General features: G+C 40.9%; 1 protein-coding gene across 4 annotated transcripts; it reads left to right on the top strand.

Annotated features, from left to right (window-relative positions):
• Positions 1–647: 647 nt before the first annotated feature.
• On the top strand, positions 648–26,139 carry LOC121879011 (CKLF-like MARVEL transmembrane domain-containing protein 4). Of its 4 annotated transcripts, XM_042385464.1 has the most exons (9): positions 648–1,169; positions 8,473–8,652; positions 9,490–9,590; positions 12,934–13,368; positions 16,531–16,713; positions 20,238–20,336; positions 21,145–21,271; positions 23,375–23,496; positions 25,112–26,139. In XM_042385464.1, the coding sequence occupies exons 4-9, from the start codon at positions 13,270–13,272 to the stop codon at positions 25,253–25,255; spliced, it is 774 nt and encodes a 257-aa protein (XP_042241398.1). In that variant the 5' UTR covers positions 648–1,169; positions 8,473–8,652; positions 9,490–9,590; positions 12,934–13,269; the 3' UTR covers positions 25,256–26,139. The 4 variants fall into 4 exon arrangements, with proteins under 4 accessions (XP_042241398.1, XP_042241396.1, XP_042241397.1 ...); XM_042385462.1 differs by lacking the exon at positions 9,490–9,590; XM_042385465.1 differs by lacking the exons at positions 648–1,169; positions 9,490–9,590 and adding an exon at positions 1,783–1,803.

The following is a 26,139-nucleotide window of genomic DNA, read 5'->3' as shown; positions in this document are numbered from 1 at the left end:
AACAGTAGCAGCAATAACAATAGCAGCAGAAATAGTAGCAGGAAATTTTAAACATGGTGGAAGCAGCAGGTGTGAGGTTGGCAGCAGTAGTGACGAGGGGGGGCCTAGTGTTGACACCTGTAACACGAGGGGCGTGTCTGGCACCACCACCAACTATCAGCGGCACGCGAGGCTAGCAGCAGCAGGGTACAGCAGAGATGAGACAGCGGCAGCAAGAACAACAAGGGGTGACAGTAGCAGCAAGTTAAAGGAAGGGCGAAAGTGACACAAGTAACAGCAAAATACAGCACGGACGAGTATTATGACGGTAACAACATTGTACAAAAAGGGTTGAGATGGCAGCGGTGACTACAGGGTACAGAAGAGTGGTGGCGATGGTAATGGCAGGGTGTAGCAGTGGTGAGGGTGATAGCAGCAACAACACGATATAACAGAGGCAAGACTGTAGCAGGATAGAGAAGAAACGGGATTATGGTAAGGTACAGGAGTGGTATGGTAGCAATAATAGCAGAGTACAACAGGTAACAGTAGGGTGGAAGTAGTAGCAGCTAAAACAGTAGCGGAGGTGTGACTAACAGCAGCAGCAGGGCATAGCGGGGGCGGGGCTGGCAGCAACAACGGCACCAGGAGGAGGAGGAGGAGAGCTAGGGGCGGCAGTGTGGCGGCTGGGGCGGGCCTGCCAGCATGTGGTGGAGCACTCCCAGCTCGCACCCGCCTACCACTGCCGCCCACGTGCTCCCTTTCTCTCCCACACACGCACTCACACACACCACACCCACACACAGCTCCCCTAGTGATCGCAGTTATAGTGATTCTGCGTTACGTCTTCACCAGCACCACTCACAAAAACTGTACCAGTGGCATATACTGAAGAAGGTTGAAACCGAGGCCTTCACTGCCCAGGCTATGTAAACATGGACACTAACATTACATAACGCAGACTTTCAAGGCTGATCACTGCGAACAACGGTAATCATTAATGAAGTAACCAGCTTTCGGTGCACCAGTAACATACATCCTGTTATGAAGGCAAGGTTTTAAGGTGGCGAGGAGGTTGACAGTACTGTAGTGCCAACCAGAGTGCCAGGCAGGTGCCAGTGAATGCCTGTGGTGTAAAGACCCGGACTCTACCCTGCCCCCCTCCTACTTAGGGACGAACGGCACGCCAGGTAAGAATAACTAACGTGTTTTATGCATGTTGCTTAAGGTCACACACAGGTCACTCTTGCAAACATTATTTACTTCCGTATCAACACGTCACAAAAACTGTAACTATAGCATTCAAACAGAGGTATACAAACATTCCAGACATAACACACATACACACACCCACACTATTGGGGCAGATATTATCAATTTTAGAAAAGAAAAACAAGTGATAGACTACTAGAAAACATAGATGAATTGAGGTTATTATCACCAATTAAGAAATATAAGCCAGTAACTTGTGTTGCTGGCCTGGTAAAGTGTCAGAGTCGGGTTACTGCCACTTAAGCTGATTATTTATATGAGAGCCTTTAATAATAGCTGTACGACCACGAACGGATCAATACGACAACGTAAACACAAACGTGCACGGTCATGCAACGTTTTGTATGCGTTCTGACGAACACAGATCGACACCACGGTCTGGCCACATATGCAAATGCATACATGGCCATCCCACGGAAACTGCTTGTCCCCACCATGTACGGTGTACGTGTCTTGATGCACGATGGTAAACTTATACTGTACATTATTTTTCAGGGCGTGTACGTGTCCTGGCTTACGTAAGCAAACAAGTAAACGACCGTGCCACGACCGGTTAGTGTCTTAGTGTACAGTACTGTGCATACCTAAAGCTCCTTTGAGACCAAACCTCACCCTTCCCAGTGTGTGTGTGTGTGTGTTTCAGAGCACACAAGTTCACTTCCAGCGTTATGTACAGTCGCCGACAAAATACCCCCGATACGTCTGGTAGTATCTGAGACAACATAGACATATACATAAAGGCCAAAAATCCTGCATATATAAGTAACACTTTGGTGTGCCTTGCTTTATACAACACGGGGTAGGAGAAGGAAACTTTGTGACATGATCTGAATGTCTGTACGAGTACAGTAGTGCTACCAGACGTGTCCAGAGTATTTTGTCGGTAACTGTACGTATACATTATATCGATTCATACACTCTTGCCAGACACTCTTGAATGTGTGCGTGTGTGTGTGTGTGCGCGCGTGTGTATGAACGTTCCCCGCATAAACACACTTTCGAAATTCTTCATTCATTGCTCTGATATTCTGACGTGTGCATCTTATCACTGAAATTCCTACACACACATATTTTCAGCCATTGGGCTACAGAACTTGTTCAATAAACCGTTAATTATTAATATCATTATTACACACGTACGTTTTTGGGGAGAGTATGGACTCCGTAAACCACTAGTAAGGTACAATCTCACCTAACCTAACCTATCGCTGACTTAATTTAACCTAATCTGACGTTAATCTAACTTACTCAAATCAAACCTACCCTCACCTAATCTAACCTATGTGATCAAACCTAAACTAACCTCCCCCCACAGGCCGGATAGCGTTCGGGTGTTTAATCATGTGGACAGTGCCGGACTTAGACCTGTGGAGGCCCCGCCCCCCTCATTATAACTACCCAATAGGGTGGGGTGGCGAGTGAAGCGAGCCTAAACATCTGGGAGTTCCGGGGGGCGCTGTAAGCCCCCCGGTTAAATTTTGAAATTTGAACACTTCTTTGGAGAATTTTGAAGCCATATGCAGTTATATTGAAGAAATTAGAACATTGAGAAAATTTTAATTAACTGTATATTTATTGATAGTGTACAAATTCCCAACACACACATACACACAAAAGTGAGACATGACTGGAGTCATTCATGTGGTTTCAAGTCGACCAGCCCTGATATAGCTACTACCGCACATGTGGAGGCCCCCAGATTGTGGAGGCCCCTGGGCAGCTGCCCACTTTGCCCACTCCTGAATCCGGCCCTGCATGTGGATGAAAAAATAAGCAGTGGTGTCTAATCTTCGCTGTAGTTAGTAAACCTCGACAGCGCCTCCCTCAGCTTGTACAAACGCCAGGACAGAGAGGAGACATCTTCATTCAGCAGGGTGTTGAGGAATTCACCAGCCAACACTGACCTAACACAAAGCACCCACACCTTCTTCTCCTCCCTCCCTCCCGCTGGTGTTGATTGCCAGAAGCACCTGCTGCGGAGACTCACCTGTTTCCCTTGTCTGTACCACTTGATGTCTTGCTTAGGAAGGGAAAGAGAGAGAGAGAGATGGGGAGAAAGAGAGACATGAGGAGAAAGAGAGGGAGAGAGAGAGAGGTAAGGAGAGACATAAATAGGAAGAAAAAGAGATAGGCAGAGAGATGGAGAGATAGAGAGAAATAATGATAAGAGGATAGCGTAAGAAAGATAAGGAGAGAGATAGGGAGGAAGAGAGAAAAATAGTGAGAGAGAGAGAGAGAGAGAGAGAGAGAGAGAGAGAGAACGAAAAGAGAAGCCGATGTAAAGTGTGCCAAATAATGGGAGAAGTGGCGTAACTGTGAAGATCAATACAGAGCGGATCCACAGCACGGCCCCAGAAAGCACTACCATGGCCGGCCTCTCGATTGACAAAGAAACCCGTCAGATCTCAGCAGCATTTTAGTACAAACCTATATAAACACGTCTTACAACACCTACAAAAAAGGGAGATCGATCACAAAAGAAACACCGGGGTCACAATTGCATGAAACAACGCCTCCCAAAACATCCACTCCCACAACAAAAAGCGTCTCGGTGGTGGATTCACGAAGAGGCAAAAGACCACCAAGTCGTCATGAGGAGCAGTTCATATACACTGTAGATCCCCGGTGAAAATAACAACTATAAAAATATATCCCTGGATCAACCACAATCCCTGGAAGGATCATGTTGGGTTTTTTCGTATGTGTGGGAGAGGGAGAGGGAAGGGAACAAGAAAAGTTAAGAATGGTGACACAGAGAAAGAAAGAAAGAAAGAGAGAGAGAGAGAGGACGAAGCTTCAAAACAAAGACAGAGGCCAAACCCCCAGCTGGCATTAAGACAAACAAACACAGACGGGAGGCTCATCATTTGTATGTGTGTGTGTGTGTGTGTGTGTGTGTGTGTGTGCGTGTGTGTGTGCGTGTGTGTGCGTTGTGTGTGCAAATATGAAACTGTCTGTGTTGTGTGCAGGTAGTTCTAGGCCTGTGCTTGTCTGTTGTGTGCGTTTGTGAGGTAACTTTGTGCGTTTAATTCTGTTTGTGAGATGTGTGTTTGTAATTGTCTTTGTATATTGTTCCGTTTGTTTGTATGTGTGTTGTCATGAACAGGTGTGTGTGTGTGTGTGTGTATGTGTGTGTATTGGTTATATAATCAGTACAGCAGGGACTTTGTCAGGATTCCCAGAGATTCGTACAAAAACGTTACATAAACTTCCTCCACTGATATAAGAAGATCGCATCTTAATTATAATATCCCTTAATTACTAATATTAGAACTACAGTATCTATTGCAGCCTAAATAAAGTTAAAAATTATGCTGGAATTCCCCCATACCTCCCTAGAATGTACAGGTCCTTTCGTACTCAAAGTCAGGGGAAATTTTTGAATGCAAACAGCCTTTGAAAATCCGGGAGGATAAAAGCCGATGACACAGGTGGCCAACAAGGTGGTGACGATGGATCCGTGTTCTCCAAAGTGCGTACTGTGCGTAATATTTTCGCAATAATTTAGGATCAAGAGAATGCGTATATAGTCAAGGTTGTGTTTCAGACTAATGATTTTGTTGGGCTATTGTTGGTTAATCGTCTTATTGTCTATCACTTTTTGTGCACGAGTACTACATTGTTTGTATATACCTGCACTGTCTATGTATACTGAATAAATATGAATATGTATGACAACTTTCGTGAATAAATAATAATTTATATTTAGCAGTTAACAGTACCCGGGCTTACTTCCTCTCCATCCCTCTATAAAACTGTGGTGGAAATGACGCTACAAAATAATTCGCGACTCCTGGCTATAATGGCGTTCTTCTGGCCAAAGCATGAGCCAATACACCTGTTGAATATTACTATGAGGGAGAAATTAAATAATTGCGGTAGTATTGACTTAGTAAATTATATCATCTTTGGTTCAGTGAAACGAACTTGTGTGTGTGTGACATGATATTACGATGACCAGACGGAATTGAGAGGGCCAGTGTACCGAGTGACTTTTGATAGGTGTTGTAAGGACAAATAATATCGAGTCACCTGAAGATTACCCCCGAGCTTATTTCACCTGATGATTAACCACCCTAACACAAATATCAGATACGAGACTCCTCCGTATGTTGTGGACGCTTGGTCAAGCCTTCGAAGGAAGATAGGTAGCGTGAGTGAGTGAGTCAACAGAGATAACGAAAGTTACATAATTGGGGAATGGGTCACTTGACAAATTATATACAAGTAACGTAAGTTGGTATAAATATGATATATAATGACAAGAGAGTGGAGGTCATTCAACGGGGAATTTCAGCATCGTAACAATACAAAAGTAAGATTGGCATTGGGTGTGTGTGTTTGTTTTATTGTAGAGGAAGATGGGGTGATAGAAGATTAGTAACCAAAGTAGAAAATATACCTGTACAGTGTGATGGAATAGTGGGAGAGGGTGTGGAGAGGGGAGAGGGAAGGAAGGGGAATGGAGGAAGAGGAGGAGGGGATGCACCACATGGCCCCCGCTCCTCCTCCACACGACAACGATCTGGTATCACTTTTTTTTTCCCGGAGAGGATAGTGTCTGATTCCCGTACTAGTGAGCGTGACGATCTGAATGTATGGCAGTTATCATACCGTTACATTGTTTAGCCTGTAGACTAAACAGATCATTATCATGTCGGAAAATTACTAAATTTTACTGCACTAAATAAACAAATAGTAAATTAAACATATAGTAAAATTAAAATACTGTACAATGAATATTATGTAACTCAACATTGCACAATACACATACTGTACACTGAAGGCGTTATTTTCATATGTTTTAAATCGAACACACATGAAGGCAGCGTAGTTTGGTACTCAAATTCGTGTTAGGTGGACTGGGGGAGAAAGCTGTATCCACTCGGCTGCCGCACACTACCCAAATTGGATACTATGTACTATCGCAACTTTATGTATTAATTATAGGAGTCATGACATCTCGGGCGGACCTAACACCCTTCATATGGGTTAAGTCATATTCTGCAAAGGCGACCACTTCCTGTGATTATTCTGCTGCTGCCTCACTGCATGTATCCCAGACGACATGCCAACTGACTTATCTAATATATACAAAGCAGAGCCTCTCCACCGCCCAAGGATAAAATACTAGTATATAGACTTCCTCTTCCCTCCAGATACGGCATATAACATTAACTTACAGTTTCTTCGGAATCGACACATCTCTGAACTTGACAAGAACACCTTGGAGAAAGATTTTTTTTTTCGTATTCTTTTCCGTCTTTCTTCCTCTCAAGTAGTACCGTACTCATTACAAAAGTTATGCCCAAGCCTCCTTGACAGACTTGTCTCATAGTAACGAGATCTTCACTGGTAGACTAATCCTTCAGCATCTGCCCTTTACTTATTCTCATCCATATAAGATATAAGTAGTGAACGCGGGCTGTATTTTGATGGAGCCCTATCCATCACTCTGCTTGATAAAAATCACAGTTGAAACGCCACACACCTCTCGATATCGAAGCTCCTGGATACGTTCTTCTTTCCCCAACAAACATTCATGTAATTCTTAAAGTGTTGGACATAGAGTACAAACATCTGTCAGCAAGAAAATAAAAGTCAATGATCTCATCTCCATGGTGCAAGGCACATTCTCCTTGTGTAAACAGACAACTGGATAACTGAGAAATATATTATAATTACATGGTTTGTTTGTGCGTGTGTGGGGGGGGGGGGTTCCATGAATGATTACTAGTTTACGCCAGAACCAACTCACATACGTTGGCGGTAATTACAATATCCACCTAAGGAAGAGAATGAGGTAGAACATCGGCATTACAGCGAAATTTACAAACCAGAAACTCTAAAATTAGTAACAATATTAACAGTAGTTTCAGGGAATAAAACATGGTCATCAAATATATCAAACTTCACGCAAAGTTCTTGGTGAAAAAAATAAGCGTTAATCTGCCGGTAAACTCCATTTGTGTGTAACGACCGGCATAACGTTTCACCGCTCGAGACGCCATAACCTGCAGGCTCCTGTACGTAACGCAAGGTGAGCCGTCAGTTGCTCCCACCGCCACATTAAACTCAAAACCTTGGGTTTTCGCCTTGCAAATTTACACAGCTCACGTAGCTAGAAGGTTTCGTGTACTCGGGAACACTAAATTGCAGGCATTGGTTTCACCGAGGGACTTAGAAAGGCACTGTAGAGGGTTTCACCTACCAGAGACGCAGAGGAGGGGGATGCGAGTGAAGGCAACTCCCTCGAATTGTCTACCCACTCGACTTAATGCTTTAAATTCTTGCGGTGAGTCCTGCAGGTGTGCAGCTCTACGCTTAAGATTAAAGAATGATGTGAGGCTCTTAGGGGAAACTTGACTCCCGGACGCGTCAAAGCATCTGCCCCAAGAAAACACATAAACCAACGCAACGCTCATCCGAGGCCACACGGTAAACACGGGCTGAGAGTTTCTCCATCCTCTTGAGTTTGTGCTTTGTTGAGTTACTTTCGGACTGGAGGGGAAATATACATCTGGGTGGATTTGTCTATTCAACTTCCTTATTATTCATATCATACTTTCATTAGTTACGAGTTTCACAGGCGAGTTGTAGGTTTCATAATGTAACATGTAATTAGATATCTCACACACACGCTGGGTTGTTATCTTGTGTTTATGGCTGGAAGGGATAATTTTCTTTATATCTTACTCTACACATATTTAACTTCCCTCTTATTATTCTCCAATCCACAATTACCGCAGTTTCCAAGAAGACTTACTACAGTTAACCCTTTATTGAGTTTCTCCGTTGATAAACAAATATAAGACTGGGACGATAAACAAATATACCTTAGCTTAATATTCACCTCTCAGCATACTTAACTCCATACGATTCACCTCGACCTATATAACTTTATTTTTTAATTTGTCCGAGGTGCCCCACAACGCCCGAACCCTTGTAAGGTACTTTTGACACTAATGCCTACTTACCTACTATACATAAGAGCATTTCAACTAGTGAAAATATACAAATACAGCTGTACCAATGTGTTTCTGAGCCAGGTAGCATCCATCTATCATACTATAATTTATGTTATACCCCACAGTACTGGTACTAAATTTACTTGAACCATTAAGTGAAATAAGACTTACTTCTGATTATAGTATCTCTACTAGTTACCACACTAAGAGTACAACTGCTAGAATAAACCGGTATATTTGTTACTCCAACAAGACAGAGGCGCTTCTCGTCTAGCTAGCGGAAGTGCGACAAGCTGGGCGCTGATACTGTCCCAGTGCCCCACGTCAACACACCTCCCAGAACTCCGTAGCGCTTGGTGGGCTCAGTCCTCCGCACGCGCTTTACCTTGGTGTACCGCGACCACCTGCTGCTCCTGCTTGCTGGCTCCTTCAGGTGGGTCATAGTGATGGTGTAGGTTGATTAGTGATGGTGTAGGTGGGTTAGAGATGGTGTAGGTGGGTTAGAGATGGTGTAGGTGGGTTAGTGATGATATAGGTGGGTTACAGCATTAAGTGGAACAACAGTGTTATTTAAGTGGATGATACAGTACCGTACATAACATAAGTGGTTAGTGCTGTTAACAAAATTCCGACAATATGCCTGAGACTCCGAACTGCTTGTGTTCACAGTAATGCTACTGTAGCATCTCACTTGGGTTTTGTAGATAGAATTTATTTGATGGTGATGAAGAGGGCCGGGGTGATGGAGAGGGTGGGATGATGGGTGTGGTTGGTGGGGAAGTGTGTTGTTTGTCAGGGAAGTGGCCGGGAAAAAAATAGCGTGTATCATATGACAAATCTTATTTACTGGTTTCACTGTGATAAAGCTACAATAAATTCCAATAATTAATTGCCAACAAAATGACAATTTACGCGTACAGGTAACAGTTTATCTAATTCTAAATGTTATTTTTAAATGTCAAAGCAGAGGAAAATAATTAATGTCAAATAAATATTTGTGGGTTTTCCTCCTGTTCGTTCGGTATCTATTAGAATGGTTTTTTTTTCATCTCATAACAAACAAGAAGGAATGATGAACTCTGCAACATAAATTGTCACTCAAATCTTATCTAGCAGATTCTTGTTACATTTTGAGCAGCCAAATGACGACTAGGTAAAATCAGTTTCGGGAAAGTTTGTATTTTAAATCGGTAATATTCTTTTAAAAGGTTTAGTTAACTAGTTTCTGAGTGTGAGATGCTCTTTTGAAAACCGTATCAATTTTTTTTAGTGCACGATGGCTCGCGCTTTTCAATAGTCTTTACGTGACTGCACGCGTGAACCCCGGATGACTGACTGGAGATGCGACACCAAGGTTAGCCTTTGATCTTGGTAAGTGAAATCGTTCGTTTACATCAACTTTAATATACTCTAAGTTACTTCTTTAGTATTGAATATTTTATTTTTTAACAATGCCCAAAGAAACGGTAACAATGTAATGTATAGTAGTGAAGTCGATAGCGATGCCAATCTAAGGTCTTGTTTATCTTCTATGTACCTTGTTGTTTCCGCCAGAGACGCGTACCTTTTGGTTGAGACAGACAGCACACGACACAGGTACATAGTGCATTCCTTAATGATGGTGCCGCCACACTCGTTGCTTATCAACCCTCTCTATCACATCCCCAACATACAGTACTGGGTTTTTATTCGTCATTCGTGTTACTCTGTGAGTTGAGGCACCATTCTCTTAATGTCTACTTTCACCCTCCCCAAATTTGCGAACGTTAAGAATAGTGTCTAACTTTGGAGTCGTGAAAATGAAGGCACTCGAGTGCAGTGCTGACTACACCCCCTTTTGTAAACGGCGAGCACAATTGAACACCTGTAAAATATGTTGTTATACCACGAGTTTTCATGTGAAGTCACATATAATGCACATAGGAATGTACAGTACAGTACAATACAGTTACGGATTCTTAAAAGATTCGTGTATCATTTTTTTTCTACTGTAAGTAAGCCATGGCATTTTCACCGCCATTTTGGCCACCATATTTACGTTGTGGTTGAAGTGAACTATTAGTAGTATGTTCTCTGGTCGCCAATTCAGGAACGAAAATAGGACAAGAAACATTGAGAATCTGGGTTCTGTTGAGCAATCATGACCAAGAGCAATATACCTGGCCCGGCGATATCTGACAGCTTTCTATCATCAAGGTCTATAGAACTTGTCTTTCGTGACAATTAAACGAAACACCCGCGCAAACTGCTGCTAGTTGAGCAGATGGCGATGCCGCCGCGCATTATTTTACAAGAAATTCTGGAGCTACAGTTAGCGAACTAATCATTTAAAAACTCTGACACGAAATGCTCCACTAAAAATAAAAAATAAAAATAAAACAACAAGTAGAATAAGCACCATTACCACTAGCTTCTCACCACTGCCGCCGTTACGAGTTTGAAATCCCGGATCCGATGTGAGAAGGATGTTATCCAGATTAACCTTACCAAACTTCACAGCCTCACAGGTTTTATTCGGGTACTCTGGTACCCTCCTGTACTATAACTGGACAAGAAGGTCTTAAAAAAGTACTGTAGCAAATAACAAACTAACCGCCCGAATGGCTAGTAAGCTGATAAGTGGTGAAAATGAATAAAGACAACCTTGGTGGGCATCACACTCATACTGTACGTCTCACCTTAACCCGTAGAACAAAACAAAGGGAGGACCCCCACTCGCTGGCTAGAAGTGGATGACTGGTGAAGATCTTAGCATTCTTAGGAAGCCTATCATTTATTTATCTTTTCGCTTCACTTGCTCTTGGCTACCAGTAAGGGAGCGGTGCCGGTAAGTGCATACACAGGGTACATGAATGAAACGTGATCCGAGTGCAGCTATGGCTCAAATATGGGAAATTATAAAAATCGTGCTAAGGGAATTATTTTTGTCTTTGCTGTTAGATCAAGTGAAGGGTAAAGTGTTCTATGTGCAAGTTAATGCACACATTTTACACACACACACACATCCCTGTCATTTTCAACCAGGTTCCTGTCGCAACTGTGGCAGGCAATCCAGGCTATCTACGAGTACATTCCACCAGATGCATGGTGTATAGGGAGGATGGTACAACACAGAAATACAAGATAGATAATTTCTACAGTTTGTTTTTTCGAAAATTAAAAATGATTTGTATATAGGGGCGATCCTGTAAAATTATAGCTAATCACAGTACCAACGATAAATTAATAGAATCATTACTAATTCAAATTAACCAAACCTAAACTAAACTAATTTATGTTTAGATATGGTAACTAACAGCAATTTGAGAGGAACAGAGTACATGTTACCACTTGTGAATCAATTAACTTACATTCACTTGTTATACCAATAAAACCAATAAGTTATCCCAAGCAAGCAAAAATTTTAGTTACGCTGCCAAAAAAGGTTAAGAATCACTGCAGTGACTAGTGGAGGGGAGAGGAGAGGGTGTAACAGAGGATATGACGTATTGGGTAATACCACACACTAGTGTTGGTGGTGTGTGCCTCTTGTGTCTACTAACCTACCCTCCATAGTTATTGGTAGTTTATTCTCTCCCACTTCAATAACGCATTTCCACCCTCTTAAAGGTTGCCAATCACACTCACATATCAACGGACATTTGGGAATTAGACATTAATTTTATAAAATCGATTACCATCCAGGTTCCCAATTTCTGCTGGGTAGACAGAGGCAAATGGCGTACAGAAACCTGACCATATTTCACCCTTCCGCTTGCGAAGCCATGAACCATAAAAACCAGCCAAGCCGAGATAGTGTTTAGATAACGTATGTTGGCGTCCTTTGTAATGTTTTTGTTATCTTTGGTGGCAATAGTGGATGTGAAATGACAAGTAGAAACAATATTGTTTTATGCAGTATTAGCAGCATACATAGCCATAGTGCCGCTCTGGTAAATTATAAATGAAGCGTTCCGATTCTTAGCGAAGTGTATCCTAATAATCTAAACTTAACCCTTTAGCAACTTAGCAGCATCCCTGAGTGCAGGGATGTGCTCAGCGCACATTGGGGCGCAGGACAGCGCAGAGCTGCCCAGCACAGTACAGGTGTGGTGCGCACGTTGACCTGCAGTCTGTCTTGCTGCGTGGTAGTCTTGTGCAAAATAATGAAATAAATTACTCTCATGTTCAATATTAGTTTTATTATTGATTTTAATTGTTTGCTTCAGTAAGCAATATTGTACACTGGCCGTCTTCTAACTTGAGAGCTACTCTATGTGATCCCACATGTAATCTTCCAGCTTGGTTTTCATGTAGTCAGGATGGCTAGTGCCAAACAGTACCCTCTGACTCTTAATAGCCTCTACAAGTTCCTCCGCCATAAAAAAATCGATAATATTATGCCCTGAAACACCTGATATGTCCACGTGTTGAGTAAAAACTGTTTCAACCACTATTCCGCGCAGCTCGACACAGGCCTGCACCTGCTTTGCGTCCTAATGTGCGGTCTCTTAGTTGAAATAACTAGACAAAAATTTGCGCTGCCCTGCACTGTGCCTCCTGTATTTCAATGTGTGCCTAGTTTTAGTTTGTTCCTGAAATAAATTATAGCAGCAGAATACAGCCAAACCATAAGCTGTTTTCACTATATCACGTCAGTGACACCGTGTGGGATTTATTGTACTGAAGTTTCTGGGTACAGGTATGGATTTGAACTTTCTCGTACATCTTTCAGATCTGCGGCGCTACAACGGTACAAGACTGTCACGTGTGGACCACAGCACCAACACCTGCACAGGAGAGATCTGTTTTTTATAAGTAGTGTGATAAAAGACTTTCCATTACGATGAAAGAAACGTAGCAAGTAGCATCAACAGGAATGTGTCAGTAGGTTCTGGACTTTGTGAAACTGCTTAAAGTTGTCAGATAACTATTTTGGTGCTTAACAGGTAAAACACCTCCCCCAGTGAGATGTGACAGTATTCCAGAGTGTGTGGTCGTCAACTCATTAATAAGGCAGGTGCCGTGGCCTGCCAGCAGGGGAGGGCGGCCTCTCTTAGCGGCTGAGAGGATGCCATACCGCGGGGACAGACACGAGGACAGACCCAAGTTCACCACAGACATCAACTATGTCAAGAAAATGCCTGGGACCATCATTTTCGTCCAGTTGGTCAGTGCTGCCTCAAGGGGCCGGATTCTCAATGTTTTTTACGTTAATTTTCCCCTAACTGGAGATATAAAGTAACTCTACAAACTGATTCATTTAAGTTACGGTCGAATGGATAAAGAGCTTGCCTCTGTCCTCAGGGCTAATGGGATTGAGCTAAGGGTGCCGCACCCCCAGTCCACCCAGCTGTAAATAGTGTAGTTATTAAACTTTACATTTGGTAAAATGAAGGCGGTCGAGTGCAGTGCCGGCCACACTGCCTCATTGTTTACGGAAGGGAAAGAATAGTGTGCTGCATCCACACTACCCTTAATAGGCCGCCAGACCCATGGGACTTTTTTCTTAATAAGACAAGCAGCTACAATGACGTCCAAATTGTGTCAAGACTCTTAACTAGACGCATTTATTATCCCCTAAGGGAGAATATCAATAAGGGTCGTTGAGAATCCGGAACTAGTTTTTTATGCCCTTTTTAATCTATATTTGATAGCCTGTATCCTGATCTGACTTGAATTTTACTTTCAATAACTACAACTTCTTGCAAAAAATTTGAACCATATCTATTGTTCCGAAATGGTGGTATTTAGTTATCTATAAACACGTTTATTGGATGAACATCTAGAGCAAAGGAATATTTTGGTGACCCTAATTATTACATGTCAAAAGTCAGAGGTTACTAATTTGTTTGATACTTAAGTGTGATTAATTATTTCCTACTGCGAAAACTATGGAAGATGATAAATATACATTTTTGTTTATTGTCTTCATATAATAATGTATAGTATAGTATATCTTTAAATATTGACTCCCATACACCCCATCTTGTTCTCTTCTCTCTACATCTTCAATGAAAATTTTTATTATAAATGGCGAGTTACAACTTGAGCTTGACCTGATTTGGATATCCTCATAATAGTCGATATTTCGAACCTCTTTCAGACTTTTCTTAAACGTCTTAATTTGTAAAAACTCCCGAGAATGAGTGACCCCGATACCATGCTCATGAACCTTAATGCCCCTTGTAATTTTCCCATTTTATATTAATATTGTCTGAATATCTCATTATAATGAACATGCATTATCAGGACCTCAAGCAAAAGACGGGGGAATAAACTAAGAAATGTCGCTCCGAAGCCGAGTAAAGTTTACTTTATAGGAGTACAGTACAGTATCATAGAATCACGAGTTTTTCAAAGCAAAAGTTAATGAAAGAAAGATGCTTATATTTCAATTACTGTACTTCTAATAACAACACAGTAGTCAATATATATCATGTTAATTTTACTAAAGGTTTCTTAATATCAGCGCTTATGATTAGATATTGTATCCTGACTGTGGTGCAAAAAATTCTTGTAAATGAACAAGGTTGAAATCCTTTCTGCCAGAAATCCTCTCCCTTACACAAGTCCTATCATGACAAACGTTACTTGTTTTTATTGACATGTAATATATATTATATGTTTAACACCGTGAAAAACTCAAATTTCCTGTATACAGCGTTCACATTCAGCATGTGATGGATTATGTGAGGGAATGTCTTGCTTAATGATAATTAATCTTTTTATGCTTCATGTCTGAATTATAGAATGCAAATTTGATCCGGGAAACACAAGAGAACGAGTAAACTTTTACAGACACACTATAAACTTCCTATACGAAGCGTCACCGTTTTGTAAACGTGAATCCTCAGGAAGGCTTCGGGCCGAGAAATACAAAACGAACCAATTTGAACCAAACCTAACGGAACGATCTTCGAATACTTCAGTTAAAATTGGTAAGAAAAGGTTCAGTTCGCTTTGTCTAAGACTAACAAAAATATCAACTCAATTAGTGCACTCTTTTCTAGTTTCATTAAATATAATACATGAAAAAGTCGAGGAAATTAATTTTCGTAAATGAAAAAGAAATATGATCGTTCTCAAGATTTGGTTTTTCAAATATATCTGTAAATTAGGCTTCTCAGTCCTCGACAATTGACTACAAATGTTGAACTTTCCCGCTTAAGACTCCACTGATATTTGAAACGAGAATGTGTGACTGCACGAAAGTGTCCCTCAATTTTACTAAAGCGAACGTGAACACAAAATCTGAGGTACCAGCCAAACCAACTAAACCTAACAAGATATACTTTAGGTTAGGTTTGTTTAGTTTGTCCGGTCATATTTCATAAATATTTTTTCCACACGTTTTATTCCTTCCTCTTCAATCGAATTTGCATTTCAAGCATTAAAACAAACAAATCCGCAAGGCTCTTCTGAGAAAGGCAGAGTGGAAAACCTCCAACCATGGCCAATACACAGTCACCTACCTATCTTCCGTAACTCAACCATAACCTAACCTATGCACAAGAGTGATTTCAACAAAAAAAGTCAGGAAATGTGTTTACTTACTTGTAGTGTTAGGTCAAGATTGATCTCCATTCATAAAGTGATGACCGAGCTTCTGTATATTTGACAACCAGTACTTGACCATCTGTCCTTTGGTTATTTTGTTTGGTAGGTTTAAATAATTTACGAGGATTCTGCTTATATCTTGCACCTCTCACACGTTGATTTCCACTTTTCTATAAGTCGTTCTTTTATTTGGATTGTTGTTTATCACAGATCATCGGCAATTTTTCACACACGTCAGTGTTTGTTTATTCCTACCGCCTCTGGCGCAGCGAATCAGCGGCGCTGATTCAGCGCCTCAGCGATAGGGGCGAGTGACGCATGCGCACTCCATGTTACGTCAATTTACTCATTAGGAATATTAACAACTTACGGGGATATCTTCACTCATTATCACACATTAATTTAGATTTTATAAAAATTATTGTATTTTCATTTAATAATTTTATTTGCAAGAAAAAATAATGCTTTGCTTATTGTGTAATTAGTAAAAATCATTAACGTCCCTAATAAAGAGTATCATTGACAGTACTATTTAAATGTTCAACACTTTCATATAAACAAATTATTACTTGTTATTTTTTTTACATAATCTAAGCAATTCTTAGAATTATTAAAGCTTCGAAATCTAGTACAGTACATTTATTATTATTATTATTATTATTATTATTATTATTATTATTATTATAAATCTACTCCTTCTTAGTAACAGTTGTATTTCTTGTTGATATAATTGTTAGCATTAGTAAAATAACCAAGGTGTGGTGGGTGACAGGTGTGCATGGGGCTGGGGTTCCTGTTGGCCCTGGGAGGCTCCATGGTATGGAAAGTCAAGTCTGGCCACGCGTTTTTCACCTTCGTTTCCTTCATGAGTTTCCTGAGCTGCATCTGCTGGCTGCTGGTGCACGTGTTACAGCTCTTTTCCCTCTTCAAGACACCCATTAATTGGAACATAGTGGTGAGTAAGACAACCATTAACTGGAACTAAGTGGGGAGTAAGACACCCATTAATTGGAACAGTGGTAAGACGACCACTGACTATAACAAAGTGATGAGTAAAGGGAACTGTAGTTAAAAAGTTAATATTCTTCAAGAAATAAGTAGTGTGTGTGTGTGTGTGTGTGTGTGTGTGTGTGTGTGTGTGTGTGTATGTATGTGTGTGTGTGGTATATAATTATATACAGGTATACATTTTCATCTGTGGTTGAACTTCCGGGGCGCCCTATCTTGTCCTTTCCCATCCCTTAGCTCCTCTCCTCCCTAGTTCTCTCCGTGTTGTTCCAGCTCTCCCTCCCACGATGAAGATTAACTCCCGCCGTCCTAAACACCTCTTTGTCAACCAATCTACTGGCATTCTCCTACCATCTCAGAGCACCTATTACCCACCCTTCTCCCTCATTCTGAACCTCTCCTATGCTTTAATATTTCTCACTTCTTTTGCTTTCTTTCCAACCTAAATGCAACTTTCATTATTTAGTATAGAGCAACGAGTCTCTCTAAGTCTGTGTTTTACTATCACATGCCAAGGAAGGAATGATAATACTATTCCTTAGGTTCTTCTTCACCTCAAAGCTTATGTTCCTTATCTTAATTATGTTTCCTTGGTCCCTAATCGTCCTCCTTCTAGGTAGTGTTATCTTCTTGATTTTACTCTCCGCCTCACCATTGTTACCTTTTGACTTTTATCCTCTTCGCCACTGATCGGCTCGTTAGCCGCTTGGCAGTCGGTCACGTCTGTTACACTGTTGAAAAGTACTGGCTCAAGAATGTATCTACACCTACGCCAGTGTTGGTCAAGTCTGATCTTGAATAAGCTCACACTCGGTGCTGTCACAACACTCTCTGGCAAATTGTTCCAAGAGTTTGCAACTCCGAAAAAGTTTGCCCTCACAGTTTTCCGAATTTGTGACTTCTTCAACCTTGAGCTATGACTCCTGAGATGTTTATGAACTTTAATTAAGTCGCCCCTTGCCCGCCTACAGTAAAAACAGGCAACTTCGGATGTTTGGATATCCCTGGGTAACTGAGGTGTCGTATAGCGCAGGCACTAGTCTGGAGGGCCCCTTTTTGTCATTTTCAATTTACTGACAGTCTCTAGCATATCTGGGGGACAATACTCCAAACGGGGAAGCACCTCGCTCTTGAAGAGGGGACAGACCCGTCTAGATATCTGAACGACCTTCTTTTAAGATTTTCTAGTATTAATCCAAATGGCTGTAAATTTCGTCGGGTTTATATACACAGTACATAAATCTTCTGTATGAAGAATTTTGGTATTCTATAGCATGCATACTGCTTTATAATGCGTTACGATGAATTTAGATTAATACATCACCTTAGAAAGTTTTGATAAATTCTCAGCTGAGTGTCTATATAGTGCGTACGAATAAACACCACTATTTGAATCTCCCCTAAATATGCTGGAGAAGTTATGAACCCCAACACTCTTCAGCCATACATCATTCCTAGATGTTTTAAGTCTCTGCCCTCCTCCAATGTAATTTTGAAGGAAGGATAAGTGTAGATAAAGAAGAATATTTAAACTACCTTCATTTTAATATTCTCTTATCTTTACCAAACTCATTACGTATATCCAACGCCTTCCTCTCAAATTCCACATACCCATTTTACCTTGTATTGAGCACTAATTTATTCTATGGAACATCCTGTCAAACCAACCTATCATCCTTCGTCAAATCAGTTCACCCTCCGGAAAAAGCTCTACACCATCACCACACCACGTCTCACCCAAGAACTAAAAACAGTATTTTATCCTCGAGTCGCACCTTTCAACATTAGTTTCGCTATTAACCGCTTTCCCAGTCACTCTTAGTCTTTATATCCCTCACTTTTACATCCATACATAATATGTTGAATAACAGCGAAGACGCCACACACTCCTGTCCTGTCTAGTCTCCATTCCCCTCAAAGCTTTTACTTCACTCGCCTCCCTTCCCCCCTCAAAGCTCGCACTTTGTCTTCCATTTACTCAGCGCCTTATCATTTACCCTTATATTTGCTTTGTCCTACTAGTAACATGCTTCCACTCCACCAAGTATTTCTCCTCCCAAGCAATGAATCGTTCTCACTACCCACACTGGTTTGCCGTCCAGCGTATCGTATGTCTTTCATATCCTATAAACTTAATGAAATCCCCTCCTATACCGATCGTATACTAATTATGAATAAATAATAGCTGGTCTTTTGTTTCTCAAAAGCACCAGTTCTTCTAAAGAATTCACTAGCGCTCAAAACACTCCAAAGTCAAAGACTTGAGAATAAAAAGAAATACTGTACTACAATAAAAGATCACAAAATGTGAGTTAGATTTCCATGGAGTAGAGGATGTGCTTGTGCTATTCTCGTGGTATCATCAGTCTTTTTATCACCGCAGGAAAGGTCAGTGACCAACTACTGTATATACAGTATTTTGTTTTTTTTACAGAACACAGTAAATTTACTTTAACGGTTTTGATGATATTTTTTGCTGATGGTGGTGAGTGTGGCACTTTATTTTCTATAAACACGTACACTCACTCACACACATACACCACAGTAACCCTGTGTGGTTAGTTACTGCTGACAACAATGACATTGAATTGCTCACATTCATCTGGAAGATGCATGCACATTTTGTTGGCTCAGTACCAAACAACGATGCCAAACTTTGGGTATCAGACCTTAAGTGCTCTGTAAATGTCCCTTAATCGGGAGACTGTGAAAGACGCATACTTGAACTGAACAAAAAAGAAATATATATATATTGAGAGCAGAATCCCACATGAGGCAGATACAGCTTCTATAGAAACAAATAATAAAAAGGGAGCTGGTAACTAAGACGGAAAAGTCAGTTAATGTGTCCCGGAAACGCAATCTGACAAGCTCGGAAATGTTGATTCTGAGAAAAATTACGAGTCCTGGTTGAACATGATATACCAACGCTAGAAGACGGTGCGGCTGAAAAACGTCACGGGAGAGGTGGCTAGTGCTTATGTGATGGAGTTCCGGTGTCTCTGCCAATAATGGAAGCAGGTAACCGACGCTATTAACACTGGTAAGATTTTCCTAGTCGCTAAATAATAAATCTAACCGATTCAATTGAAAATGATTTATCAATACGTATGGAAAATTTCTCCCCTGATGTGATGTTGTGGAGTAAAATTATCCAGTATATGTGTCTGTGTAGGAGGAATAATATTGTAATGTTTATTGTTGTGTAAGATGATAAGTTTGGCAATATCTGACTCTACTTAAAGCTTCGTGGAAATAGGTGGATCGGGTTATTATCATCTGATTACTCAGACTTCTCTTTGTGTTTGAAAGAGACTTCTTCAGGTATAAATCAATTACATACATAACTCACAAGTAGATGTCAGATATTATCAAAGGTGTTGAAGGACTTCTGGTCACAATTATACCTTGATATGTGCTTTATATATACTCGTATATACTGGTACATTAACGTATTCCCCTTTGATGCAGGGAATGGGGTTCAACGGGGTGAACGGGTTCCTGGTGATGGTAGCCAGCTGTCTCATGATCGATGTGGCGTTGGAGGCAAGAGCGCTCAAGGCTGCTGGGGTGAGTACTACCATACACAATAACAAACACGCACACACTAATGCATAACTGAACACACACACACACACACGGATTGACACATGCACACACATTCATACATTATAGACAGCTAAACATTCATACACACGCATACACAAGCATAAGTAAAATTCGACATTATGTAAAAAAAATAAATAACCGAGGGTACCTTTGGTGATTAGAAAAAGAGACTAATCAACCTATGTATTGTCCAATTTACAATAATTTAATATGTCTTAAAGAGGTAATTATGATAATACTTGAGCGTAATGAAGTTATAATTTATCTTAAATTTGGCCACACTTCTCTACTTCCATCTACATAGACACATTCCTTCATCTCCTACTTGGCCACATTCTTTCACTTCCTTCTATTTACCACTGTTCCTTCACCTCCTTTTACTTGACCACACTCTTTCACCTACTTCTACTTGGCCACATTCCTTCACTACCTTCTACCTGGCCACACTCCCCCACTAGGGCTCACCCCTTTATTTGGCCACACCCTCTTACTTACCCACACCTCTCAATCTGGCTTGGCCCCTCAACTCTGCCACACACATCCAATTGGTCTCACCCTTCCATAATCATCCATTTAAGCATATCCTTTCGCTTGGCCACACTTACCCACACCTATCCGTATGACCGCGCCCCTCAACATTTACCGTTCCTGTCCTGTGTATCACAAGCTTTTCTTTGTTTCTTAATAGACCTCCTTAGAGTACGTGCTCAAAGACCTCAGTTGTTGAAGCACACAAACATATAATGAACGATAACAATTCATCCGGCAGGTGTTCGGGTTCCTAGGGTTTACGGGGTTCCTGGTGGGGCTGGTGTGGGAGGCGCTGAAGTGGCACAAGGACAAGGACTCAGGCCAAGGCTTCTCTACTGCCACCGTTGTCCGCGGCGCTCCGAGACGTAAGTACCGACCAACACACACTTTACTCTCTCGTTAACCATCTGTTCCCATTTTAGTCATCTGACCGTTTCCTAAACCACATGCGCGAGTCTTACGTATCTATCTGAAGGCTGAATGCTTATGTGATAAAAAAAGGAAAATCCCCACATCATGAATAGGGAAAAAGCATGGTTCATAAATATTATATGAATATAAATATAAAGAACGTTCCTGTGACAGTTAGAGAATTTTGAGTGAAGGGGCTTTAGAGGTCCAAAGATATTTTTATATCTGCTTTGTTAGTTTTGAAAAACTTTTGATAAGGTAAAACGCAATGAACTTATAGAGATCTTGGAAAAAATAGCATTGATGAAGAAGATATTAGAATTTTAAAGAATCTTTACTGGAAACAGGAGGCTGCAGTGTTAGCAAATAATGAACTTACTAATTGGTTCACAGTTAGACAGGGAGTAAGACAAGACTAGTCTATCTCCAATATTGTATAATATATATTCAAAATTCTTAATGAGAGAAGTTATAAGTGATAATGAAGGACTAAAAGTTAATGGTAAAGTAATATACATTAAAATAATACGCTGTGCAGAGGCTACTGCTCTTGTCACAGATAGTGAACAGGCATTACAAAAACTCGTTAACAGATTAGTGGAAAAGGGTGAAAAATATGGTTTAATAGTTAATGCTGTAAAGACTAAAGTAATGGTTGTTCCCAAACTGGCAACAGGGAACTTAAACAAGTGGAAAATTTTGTGTATTTGGGAAGTAACATGTGATGGTAGATGAACGGAAGAAATCAAAACAACAATATGACAAGCAAAAACAGCATTTAATAATCTAAAAGACCAAATGAAAAGGGACATTAACTTCAATTTGAAAAAAAGGCTGCTGAAAGGCTTTATATGGTAAGGACTGATGTATGGGTCAGAAGCGTGGACACTTTAACAGACACCAGAAGCAGGTTGGAGACCTTTGTAATGCGATGTTATAGGCGATTGCTAAGAATAAACTACACGGACAGGAAAACAAATGAAGACATACTAAGATTAGTAAAAACTTCAAGAGAAATATACTCAAAATATACAGAAAAAGACAATTGAGATACTTTGGTCATATACTGTAATTATGGATGGGGGAATACTAACAGAAATATTAATGGGCAAAGTTGAGGCCAGAGGAAGGCAGAGGGATCCAAAACCTCGGAGGATTGGTATAAAAAAAAAGTTTAATGCAGGACTGTGGTCGCCAACCCTCCGAGATGAGGACGGTACTCTGATCATAAACTAAGTTTACAGTACCACAACTCTGTATTGTAAAATATCATTTCAAACTACTGATACATTGCACAATTTCATATATTTTAACGAGATAATTACAACAATAATAGTGGTAATAGATAGTGTACTGTTAGACTTCCACCAGTAGAGGCAAACATTCACTTTCTATTACATAAATTTCCAGGTAAAGCAAGAGGAAGCAACTCCCCAGGTGTTTCACAGTACTGTGCGGTCATAAAGTTTACACGACACAATAATGATGATGGTATAGAATGCCAACCCAAACGACTGACTTTAATTTCCCCACTTTCCTTCTTTCGGGATCTGCTGGGAAGCTATGTATCTTAGATCTCTTGTCTGACCTATTGCTGCATCCCATCATAATACAAAGAAAAAACACTTATTCATCCATCTAAATTTTAAAGCAATGGTCAGATGGTAACTGAGGGAGAACCAGGCGGGCTCACTGGGCACGGGTGGCAATAATATGGCGCCAAGTAATCACATAATCTAATTTTCCGGGACTATTTCTGACCATCTGGATAATTCTTAACCATCTGGCGAGTCTTGACCACCCGGAAGACCCTGAACCTTCTGCTGTATCTAAATTGTCTCTGTCGGGCCATCAGGCTTATTTGAACTTTCTTCTCACATCTACAAAGCACTTCATTTTCAAGTCAATGTTTTTTAAGACGAAGTATTTTGGAGTCACTGTAAAAATGCATAATTATGAGTTATAACTTATCGTGTTTAAAACTTAGAAGAGGAACTACATTTTGGAGTAAATGCTGGGTGTGGAGTACTTGGTAACGAGAGTTCATGGTCCTGCAGCTGACACTCCAGAGAGTGACGACTGTGTGGACCTTCGCGATGAGGTAGCAGGTGAAGACGACAAGGAGGCTTCAGTGGGCTTCGTGGGCATGAGGGCTAGACCCGTGTCCTCTTTCGTTCAGGTCAGTATTTTACACTTACTGGTACTTTGGTAATTGAGTGTGTTGATTTATTATTTATTTTCATGCTGTCTAAAAAATTTTAATTTTAATTATTTGCTGCACTACAGTACATGGCTATAGTAAACGAATGTACGCTAAACAAGAGAGCAGCAGTATAAAGTTCTTAAAACTACGGTATCCTTTGACCGGCACATCAGGTGTTAAGTAATTTCACTTTCTCAGTTCTTCTCAAGATATCGGAAAAAACAAGAATTCAACTACCCTCTTTATCTATATATTCAGTCATTTGCCTACATCAACTGTAGGCAAATTACTGAAAGCAATAATTTCAAGCTCGATTTGAAATCACCTGGAGAAACACAAATTGAGCAATGATTCCCAGCATGGCTTCACAAGTGGGCGTTCATGTCTGACAACTCTATTATCATTCTTCTCAACTGTTTTCGAATTAGTGGATGACAAGCATGATTATGATGTGGTTTACCTCGATTTAAGCAAAGACTAACACGAAAGACTAATACGTAAAGTGGAGGCACGATCGGGAAGACAAGAGCACCTATGGACGCGTCTGTCCCCTTATGTGGTCAGGCAACAAGTGTGGGTGAACTTTTTTTTCTTTTTTTTTGGGGTGGGGGGCACTCCTTGTGTAAGGTGAAGCGCAGAAGCGTTTACAGCGCCCAACAGGGAAGCATGCTAAGTTCATGCTTGCCTGTTTGTCTCATGAGCTAAGGGCGTAGAAGCCTGAAGAGTCAATGGTTTATGTCAAAGCAAGTTATTGGAAGCTCCAACAACTTGTCCCTGAATACGAATTCGCAATTTTCGATTTACAGCAGCTACCTACATTGCTGCTAGGCGAACGGGGAGGCTGGGAAGTGTGTCCGAACAACTTTCCACCTGCCCGGGATTCGAACCCTGGGTGCAAGTGAGCGACCCTTAGGTCAGTTGGCGGGCCGCACCTCCTCACCCTATGACCTCCCCCTACAGGGGTGGCACCTCTTCCCTCCCTGACCAGATATCCCTCCTCCTAGTGATAGGCCTGGCACTTGACATTATTAGGGACCTGCCACACTTTGTCATAAACAGATAAATTGTACCGGGAATTTTCCCCCCCACACACTCATCATTGTCACTTTATGTAACTTGCTGACAAAACCCATGACCCTTCAGGCCTTTTACGCCCTTCATGCATGAGTTATAAAGGCAAGCATGAACTCCGCATACTTCCCAATTGGGCGCTGTAAACGCTTCTGCGCCTCACCTTGCACAGGATGTAAGGGGGTGCCCAATAAACTAGCCCCCTCGTGGGCAATCTGAATCTGACCCCTAGGTATTACTTGCGTCATGTGCAAGAGGGCTTACAATTTTTCAATATCCAGACGTGTGTACACACTTGTAGTGTATCTTTCCTCACCAAACTACATATTTTACGTCTTAAACTCTTAGGATCAGCGGATTAGATTTCTAAGAGCAGCAGGAGAGTCTCACGACATCTTTAATATTTTTGCGTCTATATCATGATGCTTTTATTAACAGTGAACAGGGAAAATCCTCGTTAGCAACACTGTATTACCAATAAATAATCAAATTATTTCCTTCTCTTTTTCCCTGCCAACAGCCCGCCACCAACGGGGAGGTGACCACGCCCATGCTGTATGCCCCCGGCTGGCAGGACAAGACCGAGAGTCCTCCTGGCGTCGCCCGCAACTCTGACAACTCCTCAGACTCCTCCATTCAGGGAGAATGGCAGACACCTTCCTGAGCCCCGTCACACCCCCCACCCCTCTCTCTCTCTCTGCTGACACTAAAGTCTGGGTGTTCTCTCTCCCTGATGACAGTGAAGTTTAAGTGTTTCCTCTCCCCCTCTTAGCTGACACTGAAGTCTGAGTGTCCTCCCTTCCTCCTTACTGCCACTAAACCGCACATGTATCTCCATGATAGTGTTTGTGTTTAAAGACAGTCGTTTTGTGGCTGACGACATTTATGGTGACTCAGCTTAACTTTCATTAATGCTTATGGAGACTAGATTTAGTATTTGATATCACGTGAGCACAATGCAGTCTCTTGTTACACACCATAACTATGAATTGAATTGAATTGAAACAGTTTAATTAGCAAGAAAAATACATGACTCGCAAAATAGTGACAGAGGTGACATAATTTTTCTCTTTGCTCTTGAATGAGTCTTGTGATAATTTACTGTGAATGAATGTTCACCTTTGCTACACTCCGTGTAGGCCTACCTGTACATGTTTATAGTATTGTCATGATTGTTTTCCCTTTGTTGGAATTTAGACTAATTTGTATTGTTTTGAAATGTGAATGAACATTACAGTAAAGCAAATGTATCATTTCTAAATTACTGTAAATATTGACAATTATTTCTTAGTTTTGAAGTATATTGTAATATTAGCGTATTTTTAAAGATTTATAAGGTGTTTGAAGTTTTGATAATAATGTTGATTTATATTTAAGGAACATAAGAAAATGCAGAATACGTCACAGGTAGCTTCTAAAGTCAGACAGACACAAGCTTGTGAAAGAGACCTAGGGGTACTTGTAAGCCCGGACCTACGGCCTAGAAAACAGTGCGTTATTGTTCGAAATAAGGCAAACAGAGTATTGGGTTTTATATCTAGAAGTGTA

The sequence above is a fragment of the Homarus americanus genome, unplaced genomic scaffold (genome assembly GCF_018991925.1).
Source record: "Homarus americanus isolate GMGI-L3 unplaced genomic scaffold, GMGI_Hamer_2.0 scaffold4060, whole genome shotgun sequence".
Lineage (NCBI taxonomy): Eukaryota > Metazoa > Arthropoda > Malacostraca > Decapoda > Nephropidae > Homarus > Homarus americanus.
This window is presented reverse-complemented; position numbering and strand designations above follow the sequence as displayed.

Coding starts and splice junctions, on each gene's coding strand:
- LOC121879011 (XM_042385463.1), top strand. CDS start 13,270: ATGCCATACCGCGGGGACAGACACGAGGACAGACCCAAGTTCACCACA. Junction 16,714..20,237: donor CCATTAATTGGAACATAGTG/GTGAGTAAGACA, acceptor CCTTTGATGCAG/GGAATGGGGTTCAACGGGGT. Junction 23,497..25,111: donor CCGTGTCCTCTTTCGTTCAG/GTCAGTATTTTA, acceptor CCCTGCCAACAG/CCCGCCACCAACGGGGAGGT.